The sequence below is a fragment of the Maniola hyperantus genome, chromosome 8, assembly GCF_902806685.2.
Source record: "Maniola hyperantus chromosome 8, iAphHyp1.2, whole genome shotgun sequence".
Classification (NCBI taxonomy): domain Eukaryota; kingdom Metazoa; phylum Arthropoda; class Insecta; order Lepidoptera; family Nymphalidae; genus Maniola; species Maniola hyperantus.
The window spans coordinates 7,479,957-7,499,822 of NC_048543.1; the positions used below are offsets into that span (position 1 = coordinate 7,479,957).

Consider the following 19,866-nt stretch of genomic DNA (forward strand, 5'->3'; position numbering starts at 1 on the left):
TTCAGCTTTTATAAAATAACGAATGTCTGGCATGCGCTGGCTTTTAATCCATAACAATTAAGGCTATATTTTAATAATTTGTATTTTACATTATAACAATTTGTAGGCCTGTTTGAAACTAGACATTGCTACGATGGCAACGTTTAAAAAATGACAAAAATATCATTAGCAAAAAATAATACTTTTACAGTGAATAAACTCCATACCTACGTACTAATATTATAATCATTAAATTGTTGAAGTTTTGAAAAATTGTTCTGTTCTTAATAATTTATATAATCATCACAGATATTTATTATATATTTTATTAGGCTCAAAACTTAGCTATCATATTTTAAATTTTTTTAGCTACTAAATGATTGCATAATATAAATAAAATCTTTTTTATGTACGAATACTTATCTTCGTAGTATTTACATTTTACAGTCTACCATTACGATGCATATCAAGCGGTTTTATATGTATATTTAATTTACTGTACATAGAGATATTATACCTACACATAAGTACCTACTAAGATACTAACGATAATTAAAATAATATTAATGATCTGATAAATATAAATTAAACTCTAGGTACAGGAAATAGCAAAAAGTTATGAATTCGACAAAATCTTATTCTTAACTTTTTACACAACAACAATTACTTACTCAAAGAAATGTAAATTAAGGCTAATTTTTCAATCGCAAAATAAACAAATTATACTTACTTACAGATTTTCAATACACAAACTGAAATGAACAAAACGTCATGCCTCAGATAATGTTATTTGGCGATTGAAAAATCCACACTAAAATGACAGTTACACTAATTCTAAAAAAATCGACCTATGGTAGTTTTTTTTAGAATCAGTGTACAAACAAAAAGGCCATAAAATTATAAAACTAATCCATTAACCTACAAATGAGCTAATTTTCAGCTTCATAAAATAGAAGCATCAAATTATATTTACAGCTTACGTGAGGACTTTCAAAGCAAATTCCTAAATATGATTCTAATCAGTAATTGACCAGTCAGTGCTTTCTTGCAAGAATACTTATATAGATATAAGTATTATTTAAGTTATATTATTTATTTATAGTATGAATTTACAATTCAATCACACACAGCTTACTGCTAGCTTTAGGTACCTAAGTACCTATATTTTTAAAATTATTGTGAGCTTATTGCAAGTTTTCTTTTAACACTAGATAATATAACATATTCTCAAATCAACTTCTGATGACGGATAAAAATGCCAAATTAAAAAATTAAACCATTTCCTTCTCTAAAAATCTATGTATGAAACTTTATACTTTTATACTTTTACTTATTTATATTATTTAATTATAATAAATTATTAAACAGCTGATTTAAGTTGAAATAATGAATAAACTAGGTATGATCTGTTAAACTTATGTAAATGTATGAAATAAATGCCCACATTTATCCATACTAATATTATAAATGCGAAAGTGTGTCTGTCTGTCTGTCCGTCTGTCCGTCTGTCTGTCTGCTAGCTTTTCACGGCCCATCCGTTTGACCGATTTTGATGAAATTTGGTATAGAGATAGCTTGCATCCCGGGGAAGGACATTAGGCTACTTTTCATCCCGGAAAATTAAAGAGTTCCCACGGGATTTCTAAAAACCTAAATCCACGCGGACGAAGTCGCGGGCATCATCTAGTTTCAAATAAAACTAAATAATAATTATTCATTGTTTGATATTACACTACAACTAAGCTTCGCTCAGCGTCTTTCGAGTTTCGAGTTATTCCCGTGAGAGCTCAAAGATAATCCAGGTAAGCGTGTAAAGTAAAACATTAACTAAACACATCATCATTGTCATCGAAATTATTACATTAACTAAACACATCATCATTGTCATCGAAATTATTTGAGCCGTTTCCAGGAAGCTATTTACACATAAATAAAATAAAATATACAAAATTGCTCGTTTAAAGTATAGGACTACGAGTTTATATTATACAAAAAAAATCTTAACAAACTAGTTATCTAAACTAACTATCTAACTAACTATCTTATATTCTTAAGTCTACACACTACGGTCGCTCCGTACAGAAGCTTTATTGTCAACACAGCCTTATAGAGTGAGATCACCCCGTATAAGTAAATTATTGTCTTATATTTATGGCTATTATTTTACAACAATGTTTATTTACTTACCTATTTCCAAATAAAGAAGAAAAGTTCTTATTTGTTTTTATTTTACGAAACTTTTTTATGAAAAATAAGGGGAATTATAAAACAAGCATCAAGAACTATTTTTTTGACGACTACTAATGGCACAACATAACATTGTACTAGAACAATTGTAACAGAAGAACCTACTCCGAGCGTCTATATTACACACGTTAGAATATTATGATCGATTACCAGGACTTTTTCATAAGTAGGTATTTAATATAAAATGTAAATTCAGCACTTTAGTAGAAAGATAGACAAAAATTTCTTTAAAATTATTAAAAAATCAGAAATTTAGTTATTAGGTTAATAGTAGACGGAAGTAAAAAGTACTTTTTAAATAGTGATGATACAGTCTAAGATGGATGCGGGCTAACTAGTAAGGAATATGACAGTTTTATGAAACCCCCGGTCGTTATGCGGTATCGTAACGGTGAGCTAAACTGCTTAGCAACACGGTTTTGGTGGTAGGATGGTTACTAATCATGCCTGAACCCTCCCACCAGTCTAAACCAGAGACAATTTTGAAATTACTAATTCCCAAATTATCATCTTTTGCCTAAGTATGTATATGTTATTTATCTGAAGCATATGGTGTATTAAATCGTTTTTTCGTTTTATTATTTTTAAAGTAATAAATTAAGTAGGAGTATACCTACGCTGTACACAGTTTAACCAATTAGTAGCACCTATTCTATATATTTTTTGTTTAAGTAAGTATTTCTATTTTTTTGTATTTTTCAATATTTTATTATAATATTACTTAAAGTATATTATTATTATGTATTATGAAATATTCGAAACGGTGCACACACAACAAGTGCTCGGGGGATCTTTATATACCCTTTCCGCCATAGTTTTGGACATCGTGAAAATTATCAATGTCAAAAATCTACTTATTTTAAATCAAATTAACTCTATGGTGCACAAATCCCGGCCCTTGAAAAAGAAATGATCCTGATTAAAAAAACACTACATTACATATCCGTTGAAGTCTAGTTAAAGGCTAAAGTTAAGGCCAATCTGGTCCAAAATTGATTAATTATAAAAACTAATGCGATACGTGGTCTCTTATTTTTCATAGCCTACTAAATTTAATATTCATCCGATAAAAATATCGATAGGTACATCCAATGTAATTAAGACATAAAGAAAAATGTACCAAACGCTTAAAAAAACACTACATATTTTTGATAAACGCAATAGAATAAAATATACTTTAGTAATAGTCAAGTATGAGATTTAGTAAATAATAATAAGTAAGTAAACAATATCTATACCTATCAAAAATTGCTTTTTTTGATATCAATATGTTTTGTACGTAAATTACGAACATAACTAAAAATAAAATTTTCAAAGTAAGGATAGTAATTATATTATTATTCTTTCCCTTATTGAAAATAAATTTCTTTTCCTTTATCTTTTCTGAAACAATATTGAAGTCCAAATGTTTGTTTAGACAAGTGAAATACTATGTCAGATTTCTTAAGATCATTGGACTTGTACTATTTCTCCTACCTTTTGTTAACCTATAATATTATAACAATACATTATAAGTATAATTATTATAAAAATGAGAAATAATCAAATGAATATTATGAAAATTGCTTCTAATGATAGATAAACTTACATATTCAAGTAATATTTTTATGAAAGTTAATTCAATTATTTATACAACACAGAATTGACGGCGTAGAGATTCATTAAAATAATACTTTACTTTATTATTTATTCTAACAATCTAAAGATTTTTAGTATTTAACCGAAATTTTAATAGGTAGGTTTATATTACATGTATGAAGTATTAAATGAGAGATGAAATTTAATTTTATGAAAATATTTTTAAATTTAAGTTTATCAGAATTTTATAAAATTTAAGTTGATTCAATTTGAGTCGTGAAACTTTAAATAAATAAAGATGCAGATCATTATAATCATGATAATTCTCACCTATGTCCAAATTACTCCTTTAAATTTACTCACAATTAGCACTTTGTAATATTATTAATATAATTATTATTTTATTTTATACGTAAGCCTATTATCATCACCTTTACCAACATTTTTATTGTCATGACTTTCAGACCAAGAGACAAGTAACAAGATGAAAAAAAAATATTTTACTTAAAGAATTAATTTTTTAAGTATAATGTTATTTATTAAAAGCTAAATAATTATTTTAAAGGGTGATGTTAGAAGCTTAGTTCCATCAGTGCACAGTCGATTATTATTCTAAGCTTATAGTAATTTAGTGAAGCCCTTTTTGTCAACGTCACGTGGGACCTACTTGAGACTAATGGTTTAATCTATGTTAGCACATAAAAAGTACTTTATGTACCTAGAATGATTTACAACTCGCAAAGTGGGGCAACGGGTTATTTCTAACATAATAGATTAATATTGTCAAAAGTAAACACCATCCCTGCGGATCAATATTGTTTATTATTTGATATCACTGACTGTCAAAATTAATCAATCATAAGTATCTGTTTTCTGTTGATAAGTTACTAAGCAATATTGTTATTTGTTAAAAAAATTGTATACCTACCTAATATTTTTTCCAAACAACAACGTTGTTGAGTAATTTATCGACAGATTACAGATATATGGGTATATAAATATATTATTGACTATAATGTTGGCCGTAAGATATTAAACACATTTGTATAAATTTACGACATTATATTATTATATGTAAGTATATTTTAGTTAAGTAGTTAGTAAGTTATAAAGTAATTTTTATAACTGCATAAGTACAACGTTAATGAGTATAAATATAGCAGCATAAATAACATTTACCATTTTACGTAAGTACATATTTTATGTTTTAAGCTTTCCATTCTACATCTTAATTCGTAGACGGCGCACCTAAAAATACTAGTCTACACTTTTTATTTTATCCTAAGTATCCTTAGCTGTACCTAAATATATTTATACGTACTTACCCGTTATTTAATTTAATTGTATAACATTTATTCCTAATATAATACTGTATAGTATAGTAAGATCATAATACTAAGATGAAGTATATAATTATAATATTACTATCACATAAATTATTAAAATATTGTTTAGTACCTAAATAAAAAATACAATATAATTTTAGGTTCTGACAATTATTATTATATGTGTTTTTCATAACGAGTGAGTTTGGTCTCGACTTTCAGCCACCTTATTATTGTCATGTCACGCCAGCCAACAATGAACAAACAGCGAATGAGCAAGAGTGGTTGTCACTAAATACAACAGTAGTGGTGTCTCGTAAAATGACCTCAGCCTGACTGTTACACGAGTAAGATCATAATTATAGACCTGTTTTTATTTTGTCTCTAATATCTATTTCTATTAAGTATATTTTTATGTTATGTTGTTACACAACCCAGTAATATAAAAGAGTAAAAGAGGCCTCGTTTGGCTATGTTCAAATAACGTCGACGCGCGACAAGACTTACATCTGAATCTGGTCTTCAGGGCGTTACTTTAAAATGTTTAGTAGCATGGTTTTGTAGTTTGAACTAGATATTCAGATCTTGTTGGACTACTAAACATTATAAAGTGACGTCTTGTAGACCTATTTTAGATGTAGGTAGATACTTATAAGCACTTGTCTTGATAATGTATATCAGGCGTCAAAATATTTATAATACTTATCTTATACATCGTATAATGTAAGTAAATAAACTAGGTACCTATGTTCTGGTTGAGTTTGAGTAGGTATCATAAATCACACGCATTTTATCAAAGTAGTTCTGACCATCTAAATACATGGCAGTTCGCCTCAGCAGAGTCCATTAAAATCAATATTAAAACTTATGAAACATCAATATCATATCCAGGTGCATGAAGAGACACCACCACAATAGTGAAAGTATTATTTTATATGCCTCCCAAAAGGGGACTCCTATTCATGCATCATATCCATGATGTGCGCGACCAAAAGTCCTCTTTTTAGTTCCATGAGCCCGTATCTATTGTGCCTATGCTCAGGATTTGCAACTTTTTGTCAGTGTTCCAAAGATCACGCTCACTTCCAACCACCCCAAGACTTCATTGTTTATCACCTTTTGTAGATAGCACGCCATCAAAAATTCTGTAGACCTATGTATATTATATTTTGTGGGAGTTCTAAATAAATTAATTTATTGTCAATAATTTGTGTTCGAATTTATTCAAATATTTTGAATAATTTCAACATTTATCGAGATATTTTTTCAATAAATATTCACCACCTACCAGTTATTAGGAAAGTATAAGTTTTTTTAAGATTGCACATATTTGTCATACACTTGTTATTTATATGTACTACATGTAAATTTATTCATTTATTTTACGGGTTACAGTCGTAATATTATGTTCCTACCACATTTACAAGCAATGCAATAAGTAGGTATAGATTTGTAGCTTTGTGTAATTTATATGTTTAATACCTGTATAATAAAGTAGCTAAAAATGCAGTAGGTATCAGACAAAAAATGGTAATGTGCAACGTAAAAACCGGTCAAGTGCGAGTCAGGCTCGCGCAATGAGGGTTCCGTACTACAGTCGTATTTTTTCGACATTTTGCACGATAATTCAAAAACTATGATGCATAAAAATAAATAAAAATCTATTTTAGAATGTACAGGTGAAGACCTTTCATATGATACCCCACTTGATAAAGTCACTCACTTCGAAAGTTGAAAATACTAATTATTAGTTCATGACCACAATTTAATTTTTTTTTGTGTGTTCTAACCCTAAAATCGCGGTTTTTCAGATTTTTCCTCAAATGTCAGCTATAAGATCTACCTTCCTGCCAAATTTCATGATTCTAGGTCAACGGGAAGTACCCTGTAGGTTTCTTGACAGACAGACAGACAGACAGACAGACAGACAGACAGACAGACAGACAGACAACAAAGTGATCCTATAAGGGTTCCGTTTTTCCTTTTGAGGTACGGAACCCTAAAAAAATACGTATGAATGCGGATATATTCATATGATTACGCTTGAATATTGTATTACTAAAAATAGTTAAGTACCTATATGTCTAATTTCGTATTATGTAATGTTCTACTTAAACCAAGTTAAAAATAATATAGATTTTTATAACTATCTTAATTTACAAATGTTTTATCATAGGTAAACTATATCTAAATATTAGAATTATTATTTTGCTAAATAATACAGTGTTATTTAAAGATCGATTTGAGGAAATACATAACTCAAATTTAATACCACCAACTAGAGAAAGAGATAGAAAGAAATGGCCAATGTTAAAATTGAAACATAACATAAAATGCATAATAAACATTTATATATTTTCAATTAATATAAGAACAATAGAACACCTAAAAAAACAAGAGGATTTTTATGTACATATTTATGAATTTATACCTATAGGTATGCACTAAATAAATATACATACTTAATATGATTCAATGAATTCAAAAATGTGGAGTTTTGCTTTAACCGAAACTTTAACCGAAAACAAAATAAAATAAATAGATAACATGAACACATTAATTCCCTTTAATAAGTAACATTTTATGTTAAAGTCCTACATCTATACATATACAGTAAGTATTAAATTTGAAGTACAATCCTAGGTCATTTAAATTATATCGTAAATATATTAATATAAACATTACAACAACAAGAGATAGTAACAAGGACGAGCAAATGTCTGTTCTAAAAATAGTAAAAAACTGCGACATAATTACCTTACCGTATGCTGAGTTCTCATAGTTTTTCCATTTTATATGTTTCTCGAACAGCTGACTATTACGATCTTATAACAAAAGACTAGCTACATCAGCATACGGACAAGCCATCCAATAAACTTAAAACAACACATAAAATAAAATAATAACTTCAATAAATCCAAACGAAAACTAATTTTATTGATATGCCAATGTAAATATAATATAATATATACAACAATCTGTACAAATATACTATTGAGCAAATCAAAAGCATTACATACCTATTACAATCCAAGCTTAATAAAACATTTGTATTGATTAATAACAATTTAAATAGAAATAACGAACGCATAGAATTTGTAAAGTGTAAACAATACATTATTATAGTTTTATGACAGAGACGCTATGAACGGTGTGATTTTTCAAAGGAATGCTAACCACTGAGAGCAATTATTATTATTATAATTGGCTATAATTTTATGTGAACCATCAGTAAGAAATAAGAATTATACAAACAAGCATAGAGGTGGACCAAGGTGGACATACATATTAATCTTCTGTCAAACTGACAAATTCCTGCGTGGGATGCGAGAAGCGACAATAGCGAAGACTCTCCGTCACTCGCTCCATACAAAAGTAGTTTGGTTCTCATCCATCCATACTAATATTATAAATGCGAAAGTGTGTCTGGATGAAATTTGGTACAGAGATAGTTTGCATCCCGGGGTAGGCTACTTTTGACATGACTGAGATATTAGTTTATTTTATAGCAACAAACATACATTTTGAATATTACATTTCAATGTCCATTCCGGTGCATCAAAAACCTGATCGGGTTTAGCCGTACACTGGGGTTTCTTGTATTCGGTCGTTATAATAAGTATACCTATAGTTCCTAGAACTATCTACAAAATTTCATTGAATTTGATTGGTTAGTATTCAACTGAGAGCCAGACTAAGTTTGTTTGAAGTGCACTACGAATAAACCCATCTTAAATACAGCCATACAACTTTCATTTATTGATGCAAGCAAAGCGCTTTCCGTATCCCGCGCGTAGGTACCAATACCTACTTCGCCTGAGTTTGTTTGGCCGAAGCTAGCTGATAAGGTGCTTCTCGGCGAACTGAAATTTACAGATCAAAAGTCTGCGATATGGGAATCTAAGCGAAAGGAGAGTCAGTACAAGATTTTAAATCACATAATATTATAATCAATGTTAAGTCAAAATCACGATTTTTAGTTAAATTTTTATCGAAAAAAGACGACTAGAAATTCATAATTTATAATAACTTAACATATAAATAGTGTTCCTTATTTGGATCACTTCGTTCGGCATAAAAATAAACCAGCGCCAATAATTTATATAAGTATACTATCCACACAGCGAATGCACAAAAAACTTTTCAGACTTCCATTATATACCGTAAAGTGTAAAACTATTATATTATACAGTGGTATAATAATTTCGTAGGGCAACATTGGTTTTAGGGAATAAAAATCGCTCTATTTTATCGCGATGATTGTTCTTGACTAAGTTAACGGAACGGATTCCATTGAAATTCGTATCAAGGGACCGTCAAGGCGATTCAACAAGTAGGAGCATTATTATATCACTGGGCTAAAGGTGATATCAGACGGTTAATTTCACTCATAATGAAACGTCTGAATACAAAATGAAGGTGACGAATGTATTCATTAATGAACAGATCCAACAATGTAGGTTTTCGGCATCTTTCACTCGCAATGCGAATGAACGGGAAATGAAACGTCTGAATACAGCGTTCACTCGAGCCTGGCTATTTTATATCGCGTCTTGTAGCATATTAATCTCTTTATCCTATAGCGGAAGGACGACAGCACGTAGTAACAAATATTTACTGTCTGTGTATGTGGTACTGAAGTTGAACGAACAGGTATGCTTCTGTTTTTGTAGTTCCTTTGCATCTTTGATCTTTTTTGTCAATTCTTACATCAAATAACAAATCAAACTTTAAAGGCATACATCCTTTATATTATCGTAAGAGGCTTCATTCGTTGACATATTCGAAAAGAGAGCAGGTGAACGTTAATTTCTATGACATTTTGTTTGTGACATGTGAACGTGGAATAAAAACAAAATGAAACAATCACTCGAGTTAACATTCACTCGAATGAACCGTCTGAAATCACCTTTATTATTTGGCAAAATTAATAAGTGCCATCATCGGTCAGATCTTGGTAGGGCTCGGCAGGAGGCTGAATGGGCTCAGCCTGGTAGAGTGCCCCGGAGACGAAGGGATTGTTAGGTACGTGTTGCTGCTGCGGAGGCCCCGGCGGGCGAGGTGGTGCGATGCTGCCGTACGCGGGCGGCTCTGAACCAGTCAGAGCTGAGGACTTCTCCGACTGAGGACATTATACACTTTTGAGAATGTGCCTTAATTTGATGTCCTTACTACTTGCAAGTAGCGCCTAACCGAATGTCGATTTCTGGCCGAAGCCGATCATAAAACTTTATGTCTTAATGTCTAAATATATATTTTAAAAAGTTTATTGGTCCTAATATAGGTATTATATATGGAGCCCTAATGGAGCGAAGCCCAACCTGCACTTGGCCGATTTTTAAATAAAAAATCGGTTAAAGCATCAAAATTGCTCAGAAGAATAAATATTAGTTGTAATGGGCCTCATTTTGTTGAAATTCTATAATAATTGATTCATTGATATATTGATAAAATCTTCAACCTTACAGCGATGCTAAATCGCATATACCAAGTCAGAGTTTACATAATTTACCAAATTTATAAGGTTGATGTTTAATACTTAGGTACATTATGCGGCTGAAAGTAATGTACATCGACCTTTAGAAGAAGATTTGTAGAGCGTTGTCCCTGTCGTTGAGACCGACAAAACGTCATATAGGTATGAGTGACAGAGACAATGCTCTACAAAGCCGAAATGACATTCTAAAGGACTTGTTGTTGATGCTAAGCAACTAAACCACTTTGAGCAACGTAAGTATTCGTAAGGTTGGCGCATTTTCAGCAAAATCTAATGAGCACTTTTAGGTCTGGTAATGTAAATATCTTATTCAACTGATTTAGAATTCTTACTAACATGTATCGGTGTATTATATGAATCATACTTACGAAGGTTGTTTCCTGGTCTAAAGATTTGAGCGGAGCGTCAAACGACGGTGTTGGTTCAGCCCAGGGCTGCAGTTCTCCCGAGGCGAATATGCCATATATTGTGATGCCAATGAAATGTACTGCGGCACCCATCAGGAATACTGCACGCCACTCTTTTATTGCCATTTCTGGTTTATCCTGCATTTAAAAATAGGCATGTAATAATTTTTGTACAATGATCTCACATCATATTAACGTGGATTTAGCAATTATGTCCGAGTAGGCATTGCAGTGGACAAACAGAAAACTATATCTAGTAACTATATCTAGTAAGTTCGAACTAGTTGGATTCCTAACTGTTGTTCAAACAGGTCCTAAGTTGGCAATTCAGCACCTTGAGCTAATTTGTTAATTTGTACACGAGGAAAAGAGAAGACTTTTCAAATATTCTATCACTCTTCTAGAAAAAGATATTAAGCTTTCTACCTAACTATTCAGTTCTTTGCTTTATTGAAGTAGTAGGTCTCTGGCTTAAGCCCGTCTTTTAAAATAAAATTATGACTTTTTTATATACTTAGATATTTTCATCGTTAATATTTTGTTATGATAGGTACTTATACAGTTATTTAATTATAAATTATTTGTACACAAAAAAGTACTAAGTAAAAATCAGGGGGACAGTTACACAAAAAAATACAACTCGTTTATATTAGTGAGGGAGAAACAATGAAGTTTATTATTTTGAATAGCGTTCGAAAATTCTTTGAAATCTATTCGTGCGTTGCTATCGTGCTGAAGTGACACACCCCCGCGAAGCCCTAGGTTTTCTTGCAGCGAAACAAAAAGGACAGTGGGTCGATGGTAATTCTAAAAAGGAAATCGAGCTCGGATGAGCCGCCGCGTGAATTCGAAATGAGCGGGGTTTGGGTGCGCGACGATGCGGCACGGGTACATTAAGCGAGCACTTTATTATCGGTAGCCCTACGCTACAATGACTTTCGCCAGTTATATTTATCGCATCTCATCTAGATTCGTGAATAGAGTTTAGAAAATTATAACTATACAGGATGTAACCAGAACGCTAGTAAAACTAACCGTAATTATCATACTACCTAACCACAATCCAATGCCAATAACCATTTGCCTTATCTTGTAGTTTTAGTGATTTTATTTTTCAAACCCGCAATGTACAGCATGCGAAACTCTGGTCTGTGCCCCAATAGGCCATACGGCAATAACTCCGAATGACCTATTTACGCAACGTTTGTTGACCTCTAGCGTCAGTCAGATGTCTTATTAGCAATATATAATATTGTGAACTTTTAAAAAACACACGATTTTTTTAATTTTTTGCAGGTTTTTTTGTAGTATGTTATAAGTAATTATCAGTACTATCACCAATCTTCGTTTTTACTAGCGTTCTGGTTACACTCTGGCTAATTTTGCTGTACACAATCTCTTAACTCAACTAATGATGAAACTATACAAGACCTTTTTTCACTCTATTTGTTCTGGAAAGGAAGCACTAGAAAGATTTTGAGCTTTATACATTACAATGAGGAGAATCATATCATGAGCGCGGAGAAGCGCACTATAGGGAAACTTCTCTTAATTTGTTTCTTACCTTATCTTGAGTGATGTAGTCAATAACAATAGGCACGAGGAAGCCGGCGATGGTCCCGATACCGTTGGATAAGCCCATGAGGATGGAAGCGTATCGAGGAGCAATGTCGAGGTGGTTGACATTGTAGCCGGATATGGCGAATCCGCTGCATGCTACTCCGAGAGTCATTTCTATTGTAGCCACGTACTAAATAAAAAATAAAAAAATGAACAACCGAAATAAAAAAATTATTCAAAAGACTACATAGGTACCTACTTATCCGTTTTAAAATCTCAGTGCAATATTTCGTTAAAATCGGTTAAGTAATTGAGGTATAATGCACGAATTAATAAACAGACACAATTTCAGATATAGCACGACTAGAGATTTTCAAGAGTCACGGAACTAATTATTAGTTTACTGACAATTTTTTTTAAGAACTACCAATATTGAGAAATAGCCAAAAATAGTCAAACCATTTTGTAAATATTTGACTCAAATATTATACTCGTCTCGTATTAAGTATAATTATATTATCAACTATAGATATCATCATCATCATCAACGTCAGCCTAAAGACGTCCACTACTGGACTTACTCGTAGGTCTCTTGTAGGGACTTCCACAAGCCACGGTCTTGCACCGCCTACATCCAGCGGCTCCCTGCGAATCGTTTGATGAGTCTGTCCACCTATAGATTTTTGAAATATTTTTACTGTAGGTGTGTGTATGTGTGTAATTTGTGTATCAAAATATATTTTTAAGTAGGTACTTACCTTATTATCAGCATAAGCAATGAGAACGAAGAAGAACGCCTCAAAGCCAAAACCGCCACAGTTGAAAAGCTTCCGTACGTTCGTTGTGGTCATGATATTGTTTTTCCGCAAATAATCCGCAAGCATACCGCCAATGGGCACCAGTGACGTCATGATCAAATGGGGTATCGCTCCAACGAACCCAGACTGTCATGACAATACATGCATAATATTATTAAAAATAAATTAAAAAGAAAGTGTTAAATCTATTGAAATTTTAAAGATACGAAGGAAAACAGTAATGTACTAAAGAGAATGGAGACGAAAAAATATATAATACTTGGAAATTTTTATGGCAAGATTTCCACTTTTTTGAGAAATCTTAAAGAATAAAAGCTCATTTTAAAAAATGTTGCGAAAGATATCAAGCAGTCAATACAACGAAAAGGATATGGAGATAAAAAATATAACACTTGAAAATTTTGAAGGTAAAGTAAGTAGAATATAAATATATGTTACACTTCATGAAGAAAAATCTCAATCACTTATAGAAATAAAAGCTGATCTTAAAAAAATTGCAGTAAAAGTTTAATTTGTGTAGGAGAAATAAAGAATAATAAGATATAAAGATTGAGTTCAAATTCTTAGAAAAAGTGGTTTACCTCTGTAATTTGCATATTGAACCTGGTGTTAAAATATGCAGACTGGAAAATGACGAGCAAACAGAAATTCCACGTTCTACAGAAGTTCGCTACGATAATTGCATACACCTGAAACAAAGACCAAAATTGAATAACGAAAAATTATATAAGAAAAATCGTCCTAATCATCATCATCATGAACCCATCACTAGCACACTACTGCGAACAATTAGTCGTCTACCACGCTAGCCAAGTGCGGACTGACAAACTTCACACACCTATGAGAACATTATAGAGCACTCTCAGGCATGAAGATGACATGATATTTTTCCTTCACATGCTAAAAAGTGATATTTAATTGCTTAGAACACACATACCTCCGACAAGTTAGAGGTACGTGTCTGGAATCAACCTCCCGAACAGGAGGTGGACATCTTAACCACTAGGCTATCACGGCTCCAGACGAATATTATACCTACAACCCGTCGGAAATATCTATGCATCTCGCTGGAATGCGCCTCCTCTCGCGCTTCCCCGCAGCTCGTCCATTTTCGCCTATCCAGTACCCAAACAGTATATAAACACTACGATCTACCAGTACTAGTGCCAGTACCGTTGCCAACGCAAGCACGTTGTATGACGTCATAAAGCCAGGATTTCAGATATTTCCGACGGTTTGTACTTACTAAGATTCTTAGCAGTGATGTAAACACGTACCTAGAAGAAAGTAAAGGAACACTTACAGGCGGTGAAGTAGCGAATGCTTTCCAAGGCGTGTTCCAGAATCCAGGCATAGCAGCTTGAGTGTTTGTTCCTAGTGATTGTTCGATGTACGTGAGCTCCTTCCCCGTTATGTGTGGGTGCTTGCTTGGCCTCTCGAATACTAGCCACAGCCACATAACATACCTGTTACCCGTTAGTAACATTATCAATAAAACATATATTATTAGTAATATTAGATCTTCTTCAATTTGATAGTTTAGATCATCTAAATAATTGAAAGCAATTTGTAAAGATTTATTTAAAAAAAAATGTTAAAACCATTAGATTAGGTACATCGATCGTTAAGTTTTTGATAATTCTCATATTATGAATATTAATCAATGAAACTTAATGAATTTTTGTAGTCCGTAGTGTAAAAACAAATGTCGGTGTCTGTAGTTTGTTAAATTTTCATGAAAATATTATAATTAGGTATCTAGTTTTAAAATAAAATAACCTTTAAAATATAATAATTAGTATTTACTATAATTAAATGTAAATCCTTGAGCCTGTGTTACTTTGAAACTAAGTATTTTTATGGAAATCTGCCAAACCATAGAAACGAGTTCCTAGAAAGTATCTACAAAATTCATTAGCACCTATACAATTTATTGAGTTTGATTGGTTAATATTCAACCAAATTTACGTTTGTATGAAAAAGGCAGGGGAGCGCGCACAGATAAGGAAATCCTCATGTGTGGGAGCGCGTTAGAGTTACTTCTCTTAAGATGAGATAACAGGTAGGTAGATAATAGATATTTTTTATTTAGGTACAAGAGCAATTTTTACTTACAATGAGTTATCAAAATCAATTTAGATGTTCCAAATGAAAAAAAACGTGTCTTAGTTTCTTATTTTTTTTTACAACATCTATAAATTCTCACAGTTAATTACCATATCATTCCCGAAACTCCATAAAAATAGAAGGGTGTTTGCCAAGATATGTAGTCAGTGAGCAGGCCAGACAAAGGCATGCCAATGACAATGCCAGCATAGGTACCGCAGAAGGCGAGCGTTGCCAAACGAGATCGTTCTAGAGGTGGTGCCCACATACGCCAGATGCCGTGGCAAGAAGGATAGGTTACACCCTGAAAAATGACACTAATAAGTACTTAGAATCAGTAGAGATAAGAACTAAAGCAATAATAGGGTCTTGGACTGTATAGTAATAAAAAGAAGTGATTTTTGTATAGCGGAGTTTATGGGGCTAGAATTCATTAATAAAGAGAAAAATAATGAATTTTATTAATTATTTTTAACATGAACGTCATGCTATGCGGAAGGTGAATAATGACGTCACAATCCGTAAACGAATTATTTAAAAAAAAAAATTAACATAAAAATAGAGTAATTTCTGCGGGATAATATTTTTTATGTTAAAAAATTAAAAAAATAGTCGTTTACGCCATGTGACGTCATCGATCGTTTTCCGTATAGCGTGACGTTAATATTATGTAAACGCGGGTAATGTGCGGGTGTGCGGGGCGTACCTATCTCTCTAAAACTATGCTCGAACAAGAGTGGTACTTCTTTCTCGTTACGAAATTATTGTCATCTGCCAAATCTACAATGTGTTATTCTACGTGGAATCAATTCCACTAATATGATTTATTCAATACCTTTATCGCGGATAATGTGACATAGAAATCGAGATAAAATGTATTTTATACGACCGCTTCGATATCTCAATGTAAGATTTAATAGGATACCATGCTATTGACGACTCTGCTAAGCCGGGTACAGGCGAATAAATACGTCACCATAGCAACCGAGGGCCCAATAATCCTAAAGAGGCTTTGTACTTCGGGAGACGATTTCGACTGTACTCAAGTACGATTGAAAATAGAGATCATTGAAAAAATATAAATATCTATATCCTTTTCAATTTGGAAGTTACATACACCTACTTTTTGAAGTGCAAACTTCTTAAGGCACCTTAGGCGATTTACAATTAATAGGATATTTTTAGCTACTTATAAGTATGACGTATTGCGTGTAAACTAATGGCTTTAATTTACAAATTATGAATTTTTAATTTCAACTACAACTAATTACAAAATTCAAAAATAAAACACTTATATTAACATAGTTTTAAGTTTTCACTTCTGTTGGCAGTTCCCACTGAATGCCATTTTTTTTTATTTTTGACTAGCAAATAGTGTTTTAACATTGATGTAATATTTACAATGTTAGCAATTTCTAAACATTCATGATCCCACTGTCAATACCTAAAGGACTATTAAAAGGGGGATAAGACCAAACGTGACGCTCTACATTCGCAACGGGCTTGGGCTTCAAAATTTGAGCATCCATAATAAGCTTGATCATGCCTTGTCACGAACTGAATGCCAAATGTTCAAAATTAAAGCGTGTGACATGACGCTTGTTCTTGTTACATGTCTGTTTTATTTTGCACCCTTCTAATCTTTGATATACAATTAATTATATTCGATAGATAGTTTGGGAAAGAAAATACGACAAAATCTAATCTTAAATATATAAAAGGAAAAGGTGACTGACTGACTGACTGACTGATCTATCAACGCACAGCTCAAACTACTGGACGGATCGGGCTGAAATTTTGCATGCAGATAGCTATTATGACGTAGGCATCAGCTAAGAAAGGGTTTTTGAAAATTCAACCCCTAAGGGAGTGAAATAGGGGTTTGAAATTTGTGTAGTCCACGCGGACGAAGTCGCGAGCATAAGCTAGTAGAAAATATAATTTTAAACATTTTACGTCAATTTTAAGAAGTCCTGATGGTCTGGATTGCTTAAAGACCTGACCTAGTCTTTAACGATTGGAGAAGGTACCATTTTTTTCATCTCACTCGTTTGGAAAGGATTCCTTTGCCCATTGAAACCTGCGTGGAAAGTGGTAATTTTGCTCGCTAGCGTGTAAAGTACGAGTTGAAATTCGAATTGTTTGAATGTTATCGATAAATTCGCTGAACCGATTTTAATAATTCTTTCACCATTATAGAAAGCTACTTTTACTATTCAGAAGTAACAGCAAAAATTACATAATATTATGTACCGCGGACAGTCACAGGCTAAAGGAAGTAATAAATAAAAAGGTACCTCAACGAATCCTTGTGAGATTTTTAGGAGCACAACCGCCACGGGTCCAACAGCCATTGCTCCAGGGATCGCCATATTAAATATGGCTGAAGCGAAAATCGCAACACCGAAGATCTTGTTCGCGGGGTACATGGAAGCGAGGAATCCTCCCGGCACTTGAGTAATGAGGTAGCCGGCGAAGTATGACGAATCTATTGAAGATTCCACGCTGACGGTCCAGTTGAACGGCGTATCTTCTGTGACTCCAGATGAGGTCTGTTAAATAGTTACTTATTATCGTTTTTATTTATCAGCTGTTTCTTATTACAGGCCGTTCACTGTAACTTGTACCTTGCTGTCACCTTAGTACCATTTTTCTGTTTGCTTGATACTTAGGATTTATTATTGTGTGAATTGCAATATTTTTCGGAATAAAAAGTAAAAAGCCTATATCACTCTCCAGGTCTTTAAGTATAACTATGCAAAAAATCACGCCGATCCGTTGCTCCGTTATATAGTATTATAGTATAGAAGAAATGTAATGTGTATGTAGAAAATAATACGACTGTCAAAAATCTTATACATACATATGTCTAGGGTGAAAAAAATTGCCTAAATTAATTAAAATACTCACATTATGTTTTTCGGTCATCTTAAGTTTGGCCATGCTCATATTGCATCGCATACCGAACATGATACTGAAGCCGAAACACGCTAGCAGTGCTACGGTGTAGCGGGCCGTCAAACATGGGCATTCCGCACGGACGTATTTGTCTGAATGAATAAATTCATTTTATTATACTTACTATACTTATAGATTAGCTTTTACTCCTTGACTGCAATCTCACCTGGTGGTAAGTGACGATGCAGTCTAAGAAGGAAGCGGGCTGACCTGGAAGGGGTATGGCAGTTTTTAATAAACCCATGCCCCTTTGGTTTCTACACAGCATCGTACCGGAACGCACGGCACGGAACTTGGCAGCACGGCTTTGCCGGTTGGGTGGTAACTAGCCACGACCGAATCCTCCCATCAGAAATAAACTAGGCTTAACATAAACTATTTGCAAACTTACCCTGTTTTTGATTCCATATGGACCAAGAACCTAGTGAAGCAAACTTTTAGCTTTTTTCAAGCACAGGAAAGGACTTTTGCCATGGGCGCTCGAGTTGTGTTCATCATCATCATCAACCCATAGACGTCCACTGCTGGACGTAGTCTCTTGTAGGGACTTACACACCCTACGGTCTTGCGCCGCCTGAATCGAGCGGCTCCCTGCGACTCGTCTGATGTCGTCTGTTCACCTAGTGGGGGGGGGGACTTCCAATCCCCATGTAGTTAGTTGTATTATCAGTTTATTAAACTAATTTGTGTATATTTTTATAAAGAAAAATATAATAATTACTATTATACTGAGCAATGAAAAAAGATATCCTCGATACTGAAAGATATAAAAAATAACTTCCTACAACACTTACCTATATGCCGCGGAGGTGGTCTTTCAGGAGACGGTGGCGTTTCGAGATCTTCGCCATCGTACATCTGATCATAGCCCTTCTGTTCCACGTGAAAGTTTTCATATTGAGTGTTTCTGTGAGAAATAAAAATATTTTTAAAAGAATTAATTAATACGAGTAATTCAACAGCAAGTATCTTTTTATAAAGGTAGTAAATTATTTTTATTTTATTTATATACAAGTTAGCCCTTGACTGCGATCTACAAGTTAGACTTGACTTAATTACCTACGTGCCCACGGAAACAATTTTTAGTGTTCCGTACCGAAAAAAGGAACCCTTATAGGGTCACATTGTTGTCTTTCTGTCTGTCCGTCGTGATTGTCAAGAAAACCTATAGGGTAGTTACTTCCTGTTGACCTAGAATCATGAAATTTGGTAGGTACATAGGTCTTATAGCAAGTAAAGGAATAAATCCGAAAATCGTGAGTATGTAGATAGATGACAAAAAAAATTAAAATGTGTTCTTGAAAAACAATTAGTATTTTCAATTTTCAAAGTAAGTAAGCATAATAGTTTTTAATATATCGTGCAAAATGTCAAAAAAATACGACTGGAGT

At 32.9% G+C, this 19,866-nt stretch overlaps 1 protein-coding gene across 3 annotated transcripts in view; it reads right to left on the reverse strand.

Annotated features, from left to right (window-relative positions):
* Positions 1-1,836: 1,836 nt before the first annotated feature.
* Positions 1,837-19,866, reverse strand: part of VGlut (Vesicular glutamate transporter) — a 78,261-nt gene continuing 60,231 nt past the window's right edge. For all 3 annotated transcript variants that reach the window (XM_034971435.2, XM_069500434.1, XM_069500433.1), the window contains exons 4-13: positions 19,270-19,382; positions 18,428-18,567; positions 17,815-18,069; positions 15,628-15,821; positions 14,715-14,877; positions 13,993-14,100; positions 13,352-13,537; positions 12,598-12,783; positions 10,995-11,171; positions 1,837-10,251 (exon numbers count right to left, since the gene is read on the reverse strand). In XM_034971435.2, coding sequence (XP_034827326.1) covers positions 10,057-10,251; positions 10,995-11,171; positions 12,598-12,783; positions 13,352-13,537; positions 13,993-14,100; positions 14,715-14,877; positions 15,628-15,821; positions 17,815-18,069; positions 18,428-18,567; positions 19,270-19,382 — 1,717 coding nt within the window. In that variant the 3' untranslated portion in view covers positions 1,837-10,056. The remainder of the gene's footprint in view (positions 10,252-10,994; positions 11,172-12,597; positions 12,784-13,351; positions 13,538-13,992; positions 14,101-14,714; positions 14,878-15,627; positions 15,822-17,814; positions 18,070-18,427; positions 18,568-19,269; positions 19,383-19,866) is intronic.